The sequence below is a fragment of the Grus americana genome, chromosome 25 (assembly GCF_028858705.1).
Source record: "Grus americana isolate bGruAme1 chromosome 25, bGruAme1.mat, whole genome shotgun sequence".
NCBI lineage: Eukaryota > Metazoa > Chordata > Aves > Gruiformes > Gruidae > Grus > Grus americana.
In genome coordinates, this window is record NC_072876.1 from 1,574,548 (window position 1) to 1,587,756 (window position 13,209).

Here is a 13,209-nt window from a genome sequence, read left to right on the forward strand (position 1 = left end):
GGCAGTGGGTGCTCTACAAGGCTCAGATGGAGGCTCTGGGGCACAGTGGAGTGCTGTGTCCAACCCATCAGACTCACGTGTCCATTGGGTGACGTTGGTGGAGGAGGCTTCGAATGAGCCTTTCACAGCAGTGACCTGCACAGCAAACCTGCTGCCTGCCTCCAAGTGAGTCCAGCTGATGTTCTGTGCATCCGGACTCAAGGTCTGGACCCGCTCCCTGCTCTGGGTGCTGAGGCTATACAGGATAACGCGGTAGTGGTCCCTCCTGCCGGGGGGCTTGTTCCAGCACGTGTAAAGCTCTGAGGAGCTGCCTGGGTTGGTAAGGCTCAGGTTTGTCGGTGCAGCAGGAACTGCGAGAAAAGACAGACACATGAGTCAGAGAGAAAAAGATCCAGTTCTGAATATGCAGCCATCTCCAGGGAGGAGCCTTGCTTTCCCCAGGCAGCCAGAAGCAACTGGCCAGCAATCTCTCTGTGCCCACATGGAACAAGGCTGCAAGGGGCAGGAGATGGTACCTGATGCAGGCCAGCATCACTGGCCAGGGTGCCCTCCTCTCCCTGGATGCCAGCATTGATCCCTATCCCATTCTGGAGCTCCTCACAGTGCTCCCACCCAAGTCACCTGTGGGTGGTATGGATGCTCACCTGTGCAGCCAGTGACATTCTTGGGGAGGGAGCGATAGGGTCCAGCTACTGCCCAGATCCCAACAAGGTAGCAAGTTCCTGGTGCCAGCTGTGCCAGGGTGACATTGGTGATGTCTTTCCCTGCTTCCAAGTTCCTTGCTGGTGAAGAAGAGCCCTCCTCATGCATGGTGAGCAGGTATCCATCCCTCTGCCCAGGAGGGGTCTCCCACTGCACGGTCAGAGCCCAGGCAGTGCTGACAGGGATTGCCAACAGGGAAATAGGAGGTAGTGGGACTGCGGGAGAGAAAGAGCGTTACAGGGGACAAACCTGGGATGCTCAGGACTGACTCTAGTTTGGGAATGAAGCTGGGAACTGCAGGACTGTGAGCATCTAACATGCTGTCTACAGACTGCTGAGCGCAGTGGGTTGCTCCCAGGTCAAAGCTGCTCCCTGTGCCCCAAGTGATAACAGTGCATCACTACCACAGTCTGAGACCCGCCTGTCCCAAAGTGCTGGGCCAGGCTCACAGCATGCCCCATTGAGCTGCAGGTCTCAGGATGAGGGTCCCAACAAGAGAGGCAGCATCCTGAATAGGAGACAGGCACCAGTGGGGTTGTGGGGACGTGGTCTCAGTGCCCTCCTGCAGAACAGCCCTGGGACCCCCCTCTTGGTCCCCGGCCCCTCACCAGGTCAGAGCCAGGCTGGGCACCAGGGATGGGATGAGTGCAGAGGAGCTGTGTTCCTACCAGTGTAGCCGATGGCAGTCTGAGAGGAGGTGCGATGAGGCCCAGCCTGAGAAATGATCTCCACACGGTATCGGGACCCTGGCTCCAGCCCCTCCAGGTCAAGCTGGGTGACTCCACGGGGGACAGACACATTCCTGATGATGGACAGGGACTCAGCCACTGAGAGCTGTACCAAGTGGTCCCTGCCACCGCCTGACTCTGCCCAGCTCACATGTAGCTCCTGGGGTCTCCGGCCAGGCTGTACACTCACATTAGCCAGAGACAGTGGATCTAGGGGGAAACACAGCATGGAGATCCATGAGATGGTGGAGGAAAGCAACTGAAGAAGCGAGGACACAGCCTGCACCTCTGCACAGGACTAAAGGAGAAGTGGTGGCAGCTGACTGTCAGCTCTCCTGTTGTCCTGGAGGACATGCAGGTTGTCCATCCATGCTCCCAAAGCACTGCTAGCAAGCAAGTGCTGTACTGAGAAAAGAGCATATGGCTCTCCAGTGGGCTGCTCTGCTCCATGGACAGGGAGCTGCAAGCTCAGACAGGTATCTGTGCTTCCTCTCTTGCATCCCTCTCCCACCAGTCCCAGGCTGGCCTTGAGATCACAAGTGGTCTTGGCAAAAAGTTCGGCTTGACTGGGGAAAGCCTGAGCTGGGGAAAAGGGTCTTTTTGGGACCCAGAAGCCAGCACACAGCACCTAACTCATGACACGTGCTCCAATTCCCAGGGGCAGGGAGCATGCAGGTCTCACCGGAGCCCTCCCTCCACCCGGAGGACACATCCATGACACTGCCAGTCTTGCAGGCAGTGACACGATGAGCAATCCCTGCAGGAGGCTAGGGACACTTCTCACTCACATGTCCACTCAGTGGCAAAGTGTGACGAGGATCTGTATGGGCCAGCGAGTACGGTCACCTTCAGGAAGTACTGAATGCCAGGGGAGAGCCCCAAGAACGTGAAGTTGTGGGTGTTTGGCCCCACTGAGATGTTCCTCTGCATTGGATGGCTCTTGCTGTAGAGCTGGAGGTGGAACTGGTCCACATCACCAGCAGTCTTGTCCCAGAAGGCAGAGAGTCCCAGCGGGCGTCGGGTGTTGGTCAGGGTCACGCCGGCTGGAGCCAGGGGGTCTGAGAGAGGAGAGACATCCAGGCAGTAAGAGGCAGTCATGGTGGACCTGCTGTGGTGTGGGGTGGGGGCCTGCACGCGCTTGTACTGGGCACCCTCCACCACCTATTCCTGGTGGGCTCAGGTCAGAAATCAGCCCTGGCATATCAAACCCCAGCACAGCCTGAGCTTCTGCTCCACAACAAACATGGGGGCAAGTCCCCCCCTTTACTGTTGTGTGACATTTGGAAAAGTTTTCTGTTCAGTGATGGGTTTCTCCTGCACTGAAGACCCTTTTACTTCCAATCTGGCTGAATGTGGCTCTGGTTATCCTTCCACCCTTTGTCTATGCATCCCTGCCCCTGGTTCCCCCGCCTCCCCATACATGGTCCACACTCTGCCTTGCTTCCATGCTGCAAGCTTTCTGCTCTCATTGGCAGGCCATTTGCAGGTCGCAATTTGCAGTAGGGTTGAGGTAGGGGTATCACACTCACATGTCCAGTCTGTGGCCGATTGCACAGGGGATCTGTAAGGTCCAGCCATAGCAGCCATCTCCAGTGTATACTGTCGCCCAGGGACCAGGTCCTCAAAGGTGACATTTGTCCAGTTCTTCCCCACAGTTATGTTCCTGACCTGCTCCTGGGACTTGGTTTCCCAGAGGGTGCCTGTGTAGCCGGTGCTGCCAGTGGGAGCTGCTCTCCAGGAGGCCTGCAGAGAGCTGCTGTGGCCCTGATTGCTGAGGGTCAGCTGCTCCACGGGCAAAGGATCTAGGAAAGGAAAGGTCTAGAGTTGGAGCTGCACCCAGACTGGGGTCACCTGACACAAGTGCAACCCCGAATGTGCTGGGATTGGAGCCCCTTCCCTGGGAAAACCCACATGCAGGTGCCCTGGTCACCCACGGGGTCTGAGCAGGCCACTGTCCCCCTGATGACACCCATACACCAGTTTGGCAGGGACTGGGCCAGCACAGATTTCAAACTGGCATGGTACAAGAGGACTGCTCTGGTGCTGGAGAAGGTGGTGGGCAGGGTGGTGTGGACCAGGGTGGTGGAGAGGTGGTTCAAGGCAGATGCAGCCTGAGCAATGCCATAGGTGGGCGGCCAAGGGAGGAGGAGGAGGGCACCGGGCTCTGCTGACCCTTGTGCCGGGCGACTGGGATACAGCCTGGGGTCAGAAACCTCCAGCAGCACCTCTGCTTCCCTCCTGAGCCTTTTGCCCTTTTATTGCATGAAGCTGCAGAAGACCCATGCTATCACATGCCCTGAGGCACAACATCACAGAGAAAGGCAAAATCCAGTGGGAACGCTGGGGCTGGCTGTGGTGAGGGCTGTGGCACTCACATGTCCAGTTGATGATGCGCCGGGGTGAGGATGTGTAGGGGCCAGCCATGGTGCTGACCTCAAAGGTGTAGAGGGTCCCAGGGCGGAGGCCCTCGTAAGTGAAGTTGGTGACACCTCTGAGCAGTGAGCTGTTCTTCATGGGGTGCTCCATGGGGCTGAGGGCCAGCACGTAGCCCTCTCCCATGGCCTCCTCCCAGCTGGCTAGTAGGCTGTAGGGGCTCCCCTGGCTGGACAGACTCACACCAGATGGTGCCAGCGGCTCTGCAAGGAGCAAGGATGGGATTGTGCACGTCACTGCATGGGACAGTGCATCAGACAGCCAGATTGCTCCCACGACACTCTGCAGTGGTTCCCCCATCAAACATGGGCAGCCAGGGCTGCAGGGAGAGCCTTTTACTGCTCTCGGCACCAGGGTCTGGGTGAGTGCCTCCCCACACTGTTTGAGGCTCCAGTCCTTCCTTCCTGGAGTGGCAGCTCTGGGACAGCACCAGCCATGGCCCCACCAGTCACCCAGGGGGACTGGGCACAGGGAGGTGCTGCTCTGGGGGGACTGGTGGTGCTGCACTACCCACGAAACCAGCTGCTGTGAGCAAAGTGGGGGGAGCTGTCTTGAAGCCTGCCAACCACTGAGTGCAAAGGTTACTGAGTAGAATCTGGTCTTGATTCATGCCTGCAACTACTTGCCAAGGACCTCCGAGTCCACGCTCATGAGGAACTGTGGGGCAGCAGACTTTGGTGCTCTGGCCCACATCCTGCTCTTGAGACCAGGTGCCACTGCACTGCACAGCCCCATCTCTGCCCCTGCTGCACCCCCCTCCCCAGCCCACCAGCCTCCCTCCAGACATCAGCCCCTCCATCAGGTGGTGGACATGGCCTTGAAAGGAAACGCTTGGGCTTTCTGCTTACGTGTCCAGGCTGCTGTGCTGTGGGCTGATGCCCGGTAAGGCCCAGCCACTGCCGTCACCTGGACAGAGTATTGCTTCCCGGGGTTCAGCCCGTGGAAGGTGACATGACTATTGTCTCCACCGACAGAGATGTTCCTCGTCGGAGCACCGTCCTCTCCCTCCTGCAGCGTCACCAGGTAGAAGTCCCTCTCTCCCACTGGGGTGCTCCAGCGAGCCTGCAAGGAGCTCTGCTCCTCTGCACTGCTCAGGGTCACATTGCCAGGGCTCAGAGGGTCTGGAAGGAAATGGGATTGTGTGCGTCAGAATTATGGGGTGCTCTGGACCCCAGACACCCCTGAACCTTGTTTCTTACTTCCTTATCTGCAGGGTTACATCCAGCCTTAGACATTGTTTTTGGGCGTGCTGTCTCCATAGCACAACCATTCCTGGTCTAGTAGAGCCCAGACAAAGCTGGCAGCCCTGCTGGAAAATTCCTAAAAGTCCCCCTCCTCTCCATTCATGTCCCGTCATGAACTTGCTGATATTCCCAGGAACTGGCCTGGACCGAACTCCTGGCCAGATGCCCCTGGCTTGTGCGTCTGGCATCGAGGACTTTTGTTCAGTTGAGTAGATTGGAGCCGCAGACGGCAACAGCAGGGATTGAGTCAGACTCACTTCATAGCAGAAACAAACCAGCTGGGGGTGTGGAGGTCTTCCAAAATCCCAGCTGCAGAGACGGCTGTGAGCAAGCTCCAGCTTCCCAGAGCAGCAGACAGAGCAGGGAAGAGCTGGAGACTCGTCACCTGGTGGCACCCAGGTCCTTACAGCATACACCTGAGCAGTGTCTCTGCCTTGGGCCAGGACTAGTCACTGGCCACAACAGCCCTGAGTTTGCAGCTTGGTGCCTCCATAATTTGTTGACCCTCACTAGAGAGGGCCAGTGCTTTCTTGGCATTTGGCATGAGTCTCGCTCTGTCCAGGAGGCTAGGCTTGCCCTCTCCATTTCCCCTCTGGTTTTCCTTGGAACATCTGGGAGAACAAGTCCAGGCCCAGAACTGTTTGCAGTGCTATGGACATGGCGTTGGCAGCAAACCAGGACTGTGGTGGTGGAAGTCACCCTCTCTCAGGGCCCTTGTCAGCCTGAGGCCAGAAGGTGGAAGAAGTTGGGTTGAATGGTGCAACTAGCTGGAGGCTGGGAGGGCTACCCTCAATCGACTTTGTGACCTGCCAGAGGCTGGCTTCCTTGGCTGTGTTTGCACAGCACCCAGCACATTAGGGGGATCCACCAGGATGAGGTTATCAGGTGCTACCAAAATATAACCTTGACAGGTTATACTGACGGTTTATAAAGAGCACCAAAGATCCACCTCCCTCAAAAAAGCTCCAGTTCAAACCAGCTAAACTGCTATCCCTTTGCCCTTTGTTTTCTCTGCTGCTCTTGGACAGCCCTGAGGCACATGAGAACCCAGCCCCAGCTGCACTGAACACCAGTGGGATCTGCTGCCCTTCCATCCTCCTCCTCAGGGAGAGGCCACAGGCTGATCCCAGTGCATCCCAGGGAGAAGCAGGCTAGCACTGAGAATTTACTTGCCCAGGGGACTCACTGGCCCTGCTATCGCAGTGCCCCAGAGCTGGGTGCTGCAGCAGCTTTTGGCCAGGTCCAAGCAGAAGAATTACCCTCTGCACCCAGGGCTCTGGCAGGAGACCTTTGGATTGAGAGGCTGGACCAAAGACAGGGAGAAAGCCGGGGCCACCGAGGTCCTCCCCCATCCCTGGCCATCCTACTCACATGTCCAAGCCGTGGCATTGGGTCCCTGCACAGTGTAGGGCCCAGCCGTGGCACGCAGCCCCAGCCAGTACTGGGTGCCTGGGTGGAGATGCTGGAAGGTGTAGTTGGTGAGGCCCCTCCTGGCTGACAGAGTCATGGTCACTGTCTGGGTGAGGAGGTTGTGGAGCACGAGGTGCAGCCAGGCAGCCCCCGCAGCACCCACCCAGGAGGCGACGAGGCTGGTTGTGGAGCCCGGGCTGAGCTGCAGCTGGGTGGGGATGGAGGGAGCTGAGGAGAAAAGCAGGAGGCAGTGAGGTTCAGCACTGGGCCGGAGCTTCCTGGACCTTCCTCCCTCCCCAGGGTCTCCTACCCCCACAGCTGCTCTCTGTGCTCGTATGGGGGCTGAAAGTCTGGCAGGGGTCTTCTGAGGGATGTCTCTCCCATGTCCCTTCCCAGGCAGGCTTGAGGGGCTCTTGAGGTCCCTCCATACTGTCACACTACTTCAGGCTGCAGGGCAGAGGGGGTGGCAGCTCGGGTAATGCAAGATTTCTGCAGCTCCCACCAGCCAAGACCTTTTGCTAGCATCCCCAGGTTGCCCTTCTCCCATGGACATGGAGCACACAAGCCCAGGCTGCAGGTCCTGCAAGGCAGGACTGAGGTGCAAGGTTGTCCCCTTGGCCAAGCACACTGGGCTCATAGGAGGGATGTGAAAAACTCCCAGCTGTTCCCCATCCGACACAAACTCCCCATTCAAGCCTGGAGATCTCCTCCCCATCTCAACCAGCCCAGCCACCACATGTGCTGCACCCCTCCTGCCAAACTCTTTCTCCCGTCCATTCCCTCTTGGGCAGGCACACCCATCACTCCCTACCTGTCCACTGGTGGATACTGGTGCTTGCCTGGCTGGATCCAGCCAGCGTGCTGACCTTCAAGGCGTATTCACTGCCAGCCAGCAACCCGTCAAACAGGAACGTGGAGGCGTTTGGCAGGATGGACGCATTTCTCACGAGCATCTGGGAGTCGCTGTGGTAGAGGGCAAGGTGGTAGCCGTCTCGCTGCCCATGGGCGTGCGCCCAGGAGGCGTGCAGCATGGCAGAGCTCCCACTGCTGCTCAGGCTCAGGTTGCGGACAGGTGAAGGACCTGCATTGGACATGGCACAGACTGTGTTGGCTGGTTGCTTGGTGATGCCTGACCTGCCAGGTTGCTCAAGGGCTGGTGGTCCAGTGCCTTCATCTGATGAGGTCCTGCCAGCCAGCTCCACAGGACCCAATTCCCCAAGCACAGCCCCATCACCTCCCTGCCAGCTCACCAGTCTCCCACGGGTTGTGTGGGCTGCACCATCCCCTTTGGATGAGTCTCTGCACAGTCACTCTGAACTGGGCAGGGAGGCTCAGTCAGGGACAATACACCAGGTGCATGCTGAGAAAGGTGAAGCCATCAGCTTACCTGTGAGCTCACCTGCTGCCAGGTCCTCTGTTCCTGCTGGCCCTGTGGGTCCTGCCACCTGCCTTCTCGTGAGCACCAGCCCCTGCTCCCTGCAGCCACCGCTGCTGTCTGACACCATCCCTTCTGCTGGCCAACCCTCTCCCTTCAGCTCTACTCTCCTTTTCTAGGTTTTCCAGCTCCACCTGCACTGATTTACTCAAGGATCTTCTGGAGACACGCTGGCAAGGGCTGTCATCCCCTCCTGAGCTATGGGCTCACCAGCCCTGCCCACTTTCCCCAGTCCTTGGCAGCAGCCAGGGAGGACATAGAGCACGGTTGGTGGGTGAGCCAGTGATTGACAGAGATGTGCCAAAATCATGGAAGAGATGCTACTTCCTTGTAGGTCTTTCTAGACCTCCGGGCATGACATTTTCCACCTCTCAGCTCTCTGCAGTAGACATCATAGGTGACCATCATTAGCTATATTTTTTCAGGAGAAGATATAGCATGAACCTTGCCCATGCAAGGTGCAGGGACAGGACCCTTCCTCCACTTGGATGAGGGAATGACCCCTGGGGCTCTGGGGACCAGGGAAAGACCCTAATCCTTGTGGAAGTGAGGAAAGACCCGACCTCCCCACAAACTCATGGGACTCCACACAGACTTGTACTTTGCACCCTCCAAAGCAGCATGACAATCATTGGCAGGACCACTGAGGCCCTTTGACTCTGCGGTCCCTGGGGAACCCCTTACTTGTCTGTGCTGTGACTGTCTGTCTGGTGGTCTCCATGCAGGCAAGCGTGGCTGTCACCTCAATCTCATAGCGCATGCCAGGAGTCAGCCCGTGGAACCAGAAGCTGGTGATGTTGGGTCCAGCAGATCCATTCTGCAGCGGTATGCCTGACCCCAGGGAGGAGAGGGCGAGCGAATATCCCTCGGCACCCCCCTCCGGCTCATCCCAGGACAGAAGGAGGGACTCCGACCAGCCATGGTCACTCACGCTGAGGTTCAGGAGGGTCCCTGCAGAGGCAAAGCCAAAACCCTCAACAGGGAGCTGTGGTGCTGCTGGGTGGCCAGCCTGCAGGGCCTGGCTCCCCAGCCCACCCACTCTTGCTGCACACCTTGGCATAGGCCGCCCACCCCAAGGGCTCTGAACAGCCTTTGGAAAACACAAGAAGGTTCAGAACCCCCCATAGACTGCAGTCAAAGGCACCACGTGAAAGGGATGCTCCTAAGCATGGAACATCTCTTCCGTTGGAGAAAGACCAGAAGGCTTCAGGCCATCACATGCTTTGTCCAGACAGCCCTGGTTTAGGGCAGAAAAGTTGCCCTGGCTGAGTATAATCCATTGCTTACCACCTTAGTTGGTGTGAGCCCCCAAAAAGGTTGTGAAGGGATCTGGGTCCCCAGTGAGGGAGCAGGATGGATATGGCGGGGGGGCCGTTACGCTCCCTGCAATAGCCTCTGTCTCTGTGCGGGCTCTGACAGAGGAGAGGGCAAAGGCTGCTTCGGAGGGATCCAGGCACTGACTTCCCACTGTCCTGCCCAGTGCAGAGGTGACACAGGAAGAGCAGGACGCTGTGTACGTGGAGGAAATGTGGGGCCAGATTTGCACAACCCCCTGCTGAGGTGTGTCCCTGCCTTGGCCTTGCTGCAGCAGCAAGGTCAGCACGCTGCGGCTGCAGGGCCGGTGCCGTGGCATTCAGATGGAGAGCGTCTGGGGACAAGGAAGTGGCTTATGGGGCTTGGCCTAAATTGGTGGGTCAGTGGCCAAAACTGCTATTGAATCCCTGCTCTTGGACTTGCTCAGGAACCACCTACACAAACAGGAGCCAGACAGAGCCTGTCTGTTGGGCCCAAGCTGGCAACGTGACCCTTGCAGGCGCCATCTCTGCCTCCCCATGTCTCCACTAGCAGCTTGTCACAGAGTCCCCATCCCCAGCCTTGCTGTGAACTATCAGCTCTCTATTGCTTTCAGCCTTTGGGAAACACCAGAACAGCTCTAGTGCTAATAAGACATTTGTGTAATAATTAGCACTTAAAATTTATGACTTGCAACATTTGTAACAGGCTTACATGTGATCTGGCATGGCAAGAAAGCTTTAAACAAGCACAGCTGCTGCCCCAGAGGTCTGCCTGGGCGTTGCCTTTACACGGCAGAAGAGGAGCAGTGTGGGGTGAGCCCCAGGGGCACCTTTGGGACTGTTCAGGTGTTGTGTGTGGCCTTCCCACAAAGCCGGACAGTTTCAGAACTACATGCAACATCTGTTTTGTGCAATGCCATTGTTTGGAGCCTGCTGCCATGCTGAGAGCTTCACTCAGCAGATGAGCGCAAAGGGAATTGTGGAAGTTAGATGGACACAAGAGAGGAGCACGTAGTCACCCTGGGAAAGGTCTTCTCAGTGCCATCCCTGAGCAGTTCAAGTGCAGATTTAGGAACAGACTGCTCAGGAAGGGTTATCTGAATCTAGCTGGGTTCCACGGGTCAGGTGTCTACACCTAGGCCAGCTGCCCTGGGCTCCCCTTGCTGTCTACAGACACCAATTCGCAGCAGCTCGTGGAGCACAGGGCACGGGCAATGTCCTCCTGAAGACAGCCAGCAGGATTGTGCCGTGTGAAGTTCAAACAGGGATGGCTTTTCACTGTGGGCTCTTTCTTATCTCATGAAGGTACGAGTTCCCCACCCATGTTTGTCTGCTTCTCCCAGGTTTCCAACAGACTGCATCGCCTGCCTCCATCTGTCACTTGGCAATCATCTTCTTCATCTCTGCAGTACAAATGTACTAATATCTGAAACGGGCCAGAGCCAATCTCCAGCCCTGAGGCCCATGATCACAACACTGCTCATGCTCTCCTAGATAAGCTCTGCTAACCACATCACAGCCAGCCATGTCCAGGTACTCCCCATGCCCTGACTGGTGCCTGCAGATCATCTGGGAGAGTTTCCACTGGCACGGGCCAGCACTGTGCAGGCACCACGCTGACTCCAAGCACACAGCAGCACTTGCTGGCTGCAGGGTAAGCATGGTTGTGCTGCTCCCCAGCCAGCTCGGCACAGCCGTGGGGCTGCCCCATGGAGCACGATCCTGCCAAGCGAACTGCAGGGGCTCCATGCAGGGCACTTAAGGCTCTGCAGCTGCTGAGCCCACTTGATGCTCATGGGAAGGAAAGAGCTTGGAGCCTTGTCCGTCTCGCACACTGCACCCCAGAAGGCTGATTGCTGGAGGAGGATGGGGCTGACTTACTCCCCTTACCTGGCCATGATTTGCAGCCTGCAGTAAGTCCAAAGCAGAGTATTTACAAAGATACTCTTAACTCCAAGAGACCTGGCCCAGAACATCTGCTCATCTCACCACTCCAGGCACCAAGACCACCCTCTGCAGCCTGGGAATGTCTTTGCTTTGACTTACCTCTATCAATGCGTGCATCCTGTCCCTCCAACCCTGCCCGTGCTGTCCGGTTGCATCCCTCACCCTGGGGGATTGAAGGTGTCAAGTGAGAGAGGGGCAAGTTGAGGTGGTCTGAGCTGAGACCAATGCCTGGGAGAGGTGCCCTGTGCCAGGCCAGGGGTCAGGCTGGCCAGGGACAGGTCCCACCATGCCATGGCATCTGGGGGCTGTGACCCTCTGGGGACTGTAACCCCGTTTCTCAGCAGAGCCCAGGTCACCGCTCACATCACCCTCCCCTAGCCAAGGCAGGGAGACAGACTCCGCAGACGAAGCTTGTGGGCTGCCCTGGCCTTCTGCAGGGGTCCTTGGACTGCAGACCAACATGGGGCCATGCCCACAGGGGAAGACATCACACCAAAACAGCCAGGGCACAAGGGGAAGATTTGGGGAGGGAAGAAGCTCTGGACAGGCCCGGGCAATCTCATTCCCTCTACAAGCATCCCCCCCTTCCCATGATCATGGAGGAGGGAGGATGAAGAGACCCCAGACCTCAGTCCAGCTGCCATCCCCCACTGGCTGCAATGTGAGGGCTTGGCCTGAGAGCTCCAGAGCATCCAGCACCCTCCACACCGCAGCGGGTGCTGAGCACTCTCATGGGACACTCGTCTCCCCACAGTCTGCTCGCGAGCAGGGTGTGCCCTGCTTTAGGTTGAGGCTAGTTCCCTCCACATTAAAGGAAATATCTCTGCCCACTCCCTGTCCCGCAACAAGCCACAGAGGAGCAATCATCTTTCTTTAGTTATTATTTCCCCCTCGGCTCTGCTGGCTGACTCATTTTGGCTCCCCCACCGACTGTGGTGCTTTTGGGAGTGTGTGCACGGAGGGGAGCGAAGGGGCTCCGTACCCCTGGGAAAAGCAGCCAGCCAATTCCTGGGGCGAGGAGCTGTGCAGCCATGGCAGCAGTAACACGCTTGGATCCCAGGCACTGGGGCGAGAGGGCATGGCGAGGGGGGGGGAAGTGGAGGAAAGAGCCAGCTCGTAATTGCAAACGTCGCTAATTTGGTGCAGCTGCATGGCTGGAGAGGCAGCCCAGAAATATGCCGTCATTCCTCAGCGGGGTAGGACTATGCAAAGCCCCTTGCTGCCAGCGAGCTTGGATCCAAGAGTCTGCATGGACAAACGGGGGGTTGAAGAGACAAGGGCTTACCTCTGCCAGGGTTCCCAGGAGACGTGGCACCCACAGGACAAGCAGCAGCAGCAGCGGTGGTCTCATTGGGACCAGGGTGGCTGCAGATTAGAAGGATGACAAGTTGAGGGGGTAGCTTCTCAGCAGTGGCTGTCCCCAGCCAGCCCCTTCTCCCATGGCAGCGAGGGGCTGCCTCCCCACATGCTTTCCACGCGCGGGTGACAGGATGACATCAGTGGGGACCGTCGTTGCATGCCAGTGCGTTGCACATCAGCCCCGCCAGCTGTCCTTGGGCAGGAGCAGAGCGCGCCTCCGGGCTGGGAGAAGTCCAGTGTGTGTGTGTGCCTCTCGCTGTGTGCATTTGCTATTGTTCCCGCGGATCTGTGTCCCTCTGCGGTGACTCTGCAGCTGTCCGTGTGCGAGCGTGTGCGTGCTGCAGCCAGAGAGCTGCTTGCCGGGGGGCTTGGAGGGGGGGCTCTGGCTGTGGCTGGGTCTCTGCAGGGCTGGAGCCCGGTCTGGCCATCAGAAGGCGTTCTGCAGAGTTGTGGGAGTTGGTGCCGAGAGGGGAGGAGAGGGGAGGAGACAGGACAGGACAGATGGCGGCTCTGAGCTGGAAGGGAGTGCCCAAACCAGCCCCCAGCAAGGGGAGGAAGGGCGGACCGCAGCCTACAGCAGCTGGGCTGGGATGCTGGAGGGAGCATTGGCAGGAGTGTGGATCCGGGGTGCTGTGCACCTTGCGGCTGTCTCTGTG

General features: G+C 58.0%; 1 protein-coding gene across 3 annotated transcripts in view; it reads right to left on the reverse strand.

The window, feature by feature from the left end:
* The window catches only part of LOC129196533 (receptor-type tyrosine-protein phosphatase V-like), a 35,766-nt gene extending 22,792 nt beyond the window's left edge, over positions 1–12,974 (reverse strand). For all 3 annotated transcript variants that reach the window (XR_008574177.1, XM_054804171.1, XM_054804169.1), the window contains exons 1-12: positions 12,480–12,974; positions 11,294–11,357; positions 8,637–8,903; positions 7,329–7,598; positions 6,479–6,745; positions 4,712–4,984; positions 3,806–4,066; positions 2,960–3,232; positions 2,219–2,488; positions 1,371–1,640; positions 645–917; positions 78–350 (exon numbers count right to left, since the gene is read on the reverse strand). Coding sequence is in view for 2 of the 3 variants with exons in the window: in XM_054804171.1 (XP_054660146.1) it covers positions 78–350; positions 645–917; positions 1,371–1,640; positions 2,219–2,488; positions 2,960–3,232; positions 3,806–4,066; positions 4,712–4,984; positions 6,479–6,745; positions 7,329–7,598; positions 8,637–8,903; positions 11,294–11,357; positions 12,480–12,545 (2,827 nt within the window). In the remaining variant the exon portion in view is untranslated. The remainder of the gene's footprint in view (positions 1–77; positions 351–644; positions 918–1,370; positions 1,641–2,218; positions 2,489–2,959; positions 3,233–3,805; positions 4,067–4,711; positions 4,985–6,478; positions 6,746–7,328; positions 7,599–8,636; positions 8,904–11,293; positions 11,358–12,479) is intronic.
* Positions 12,975–13,209: the final 235 nt, after the last annotated feature.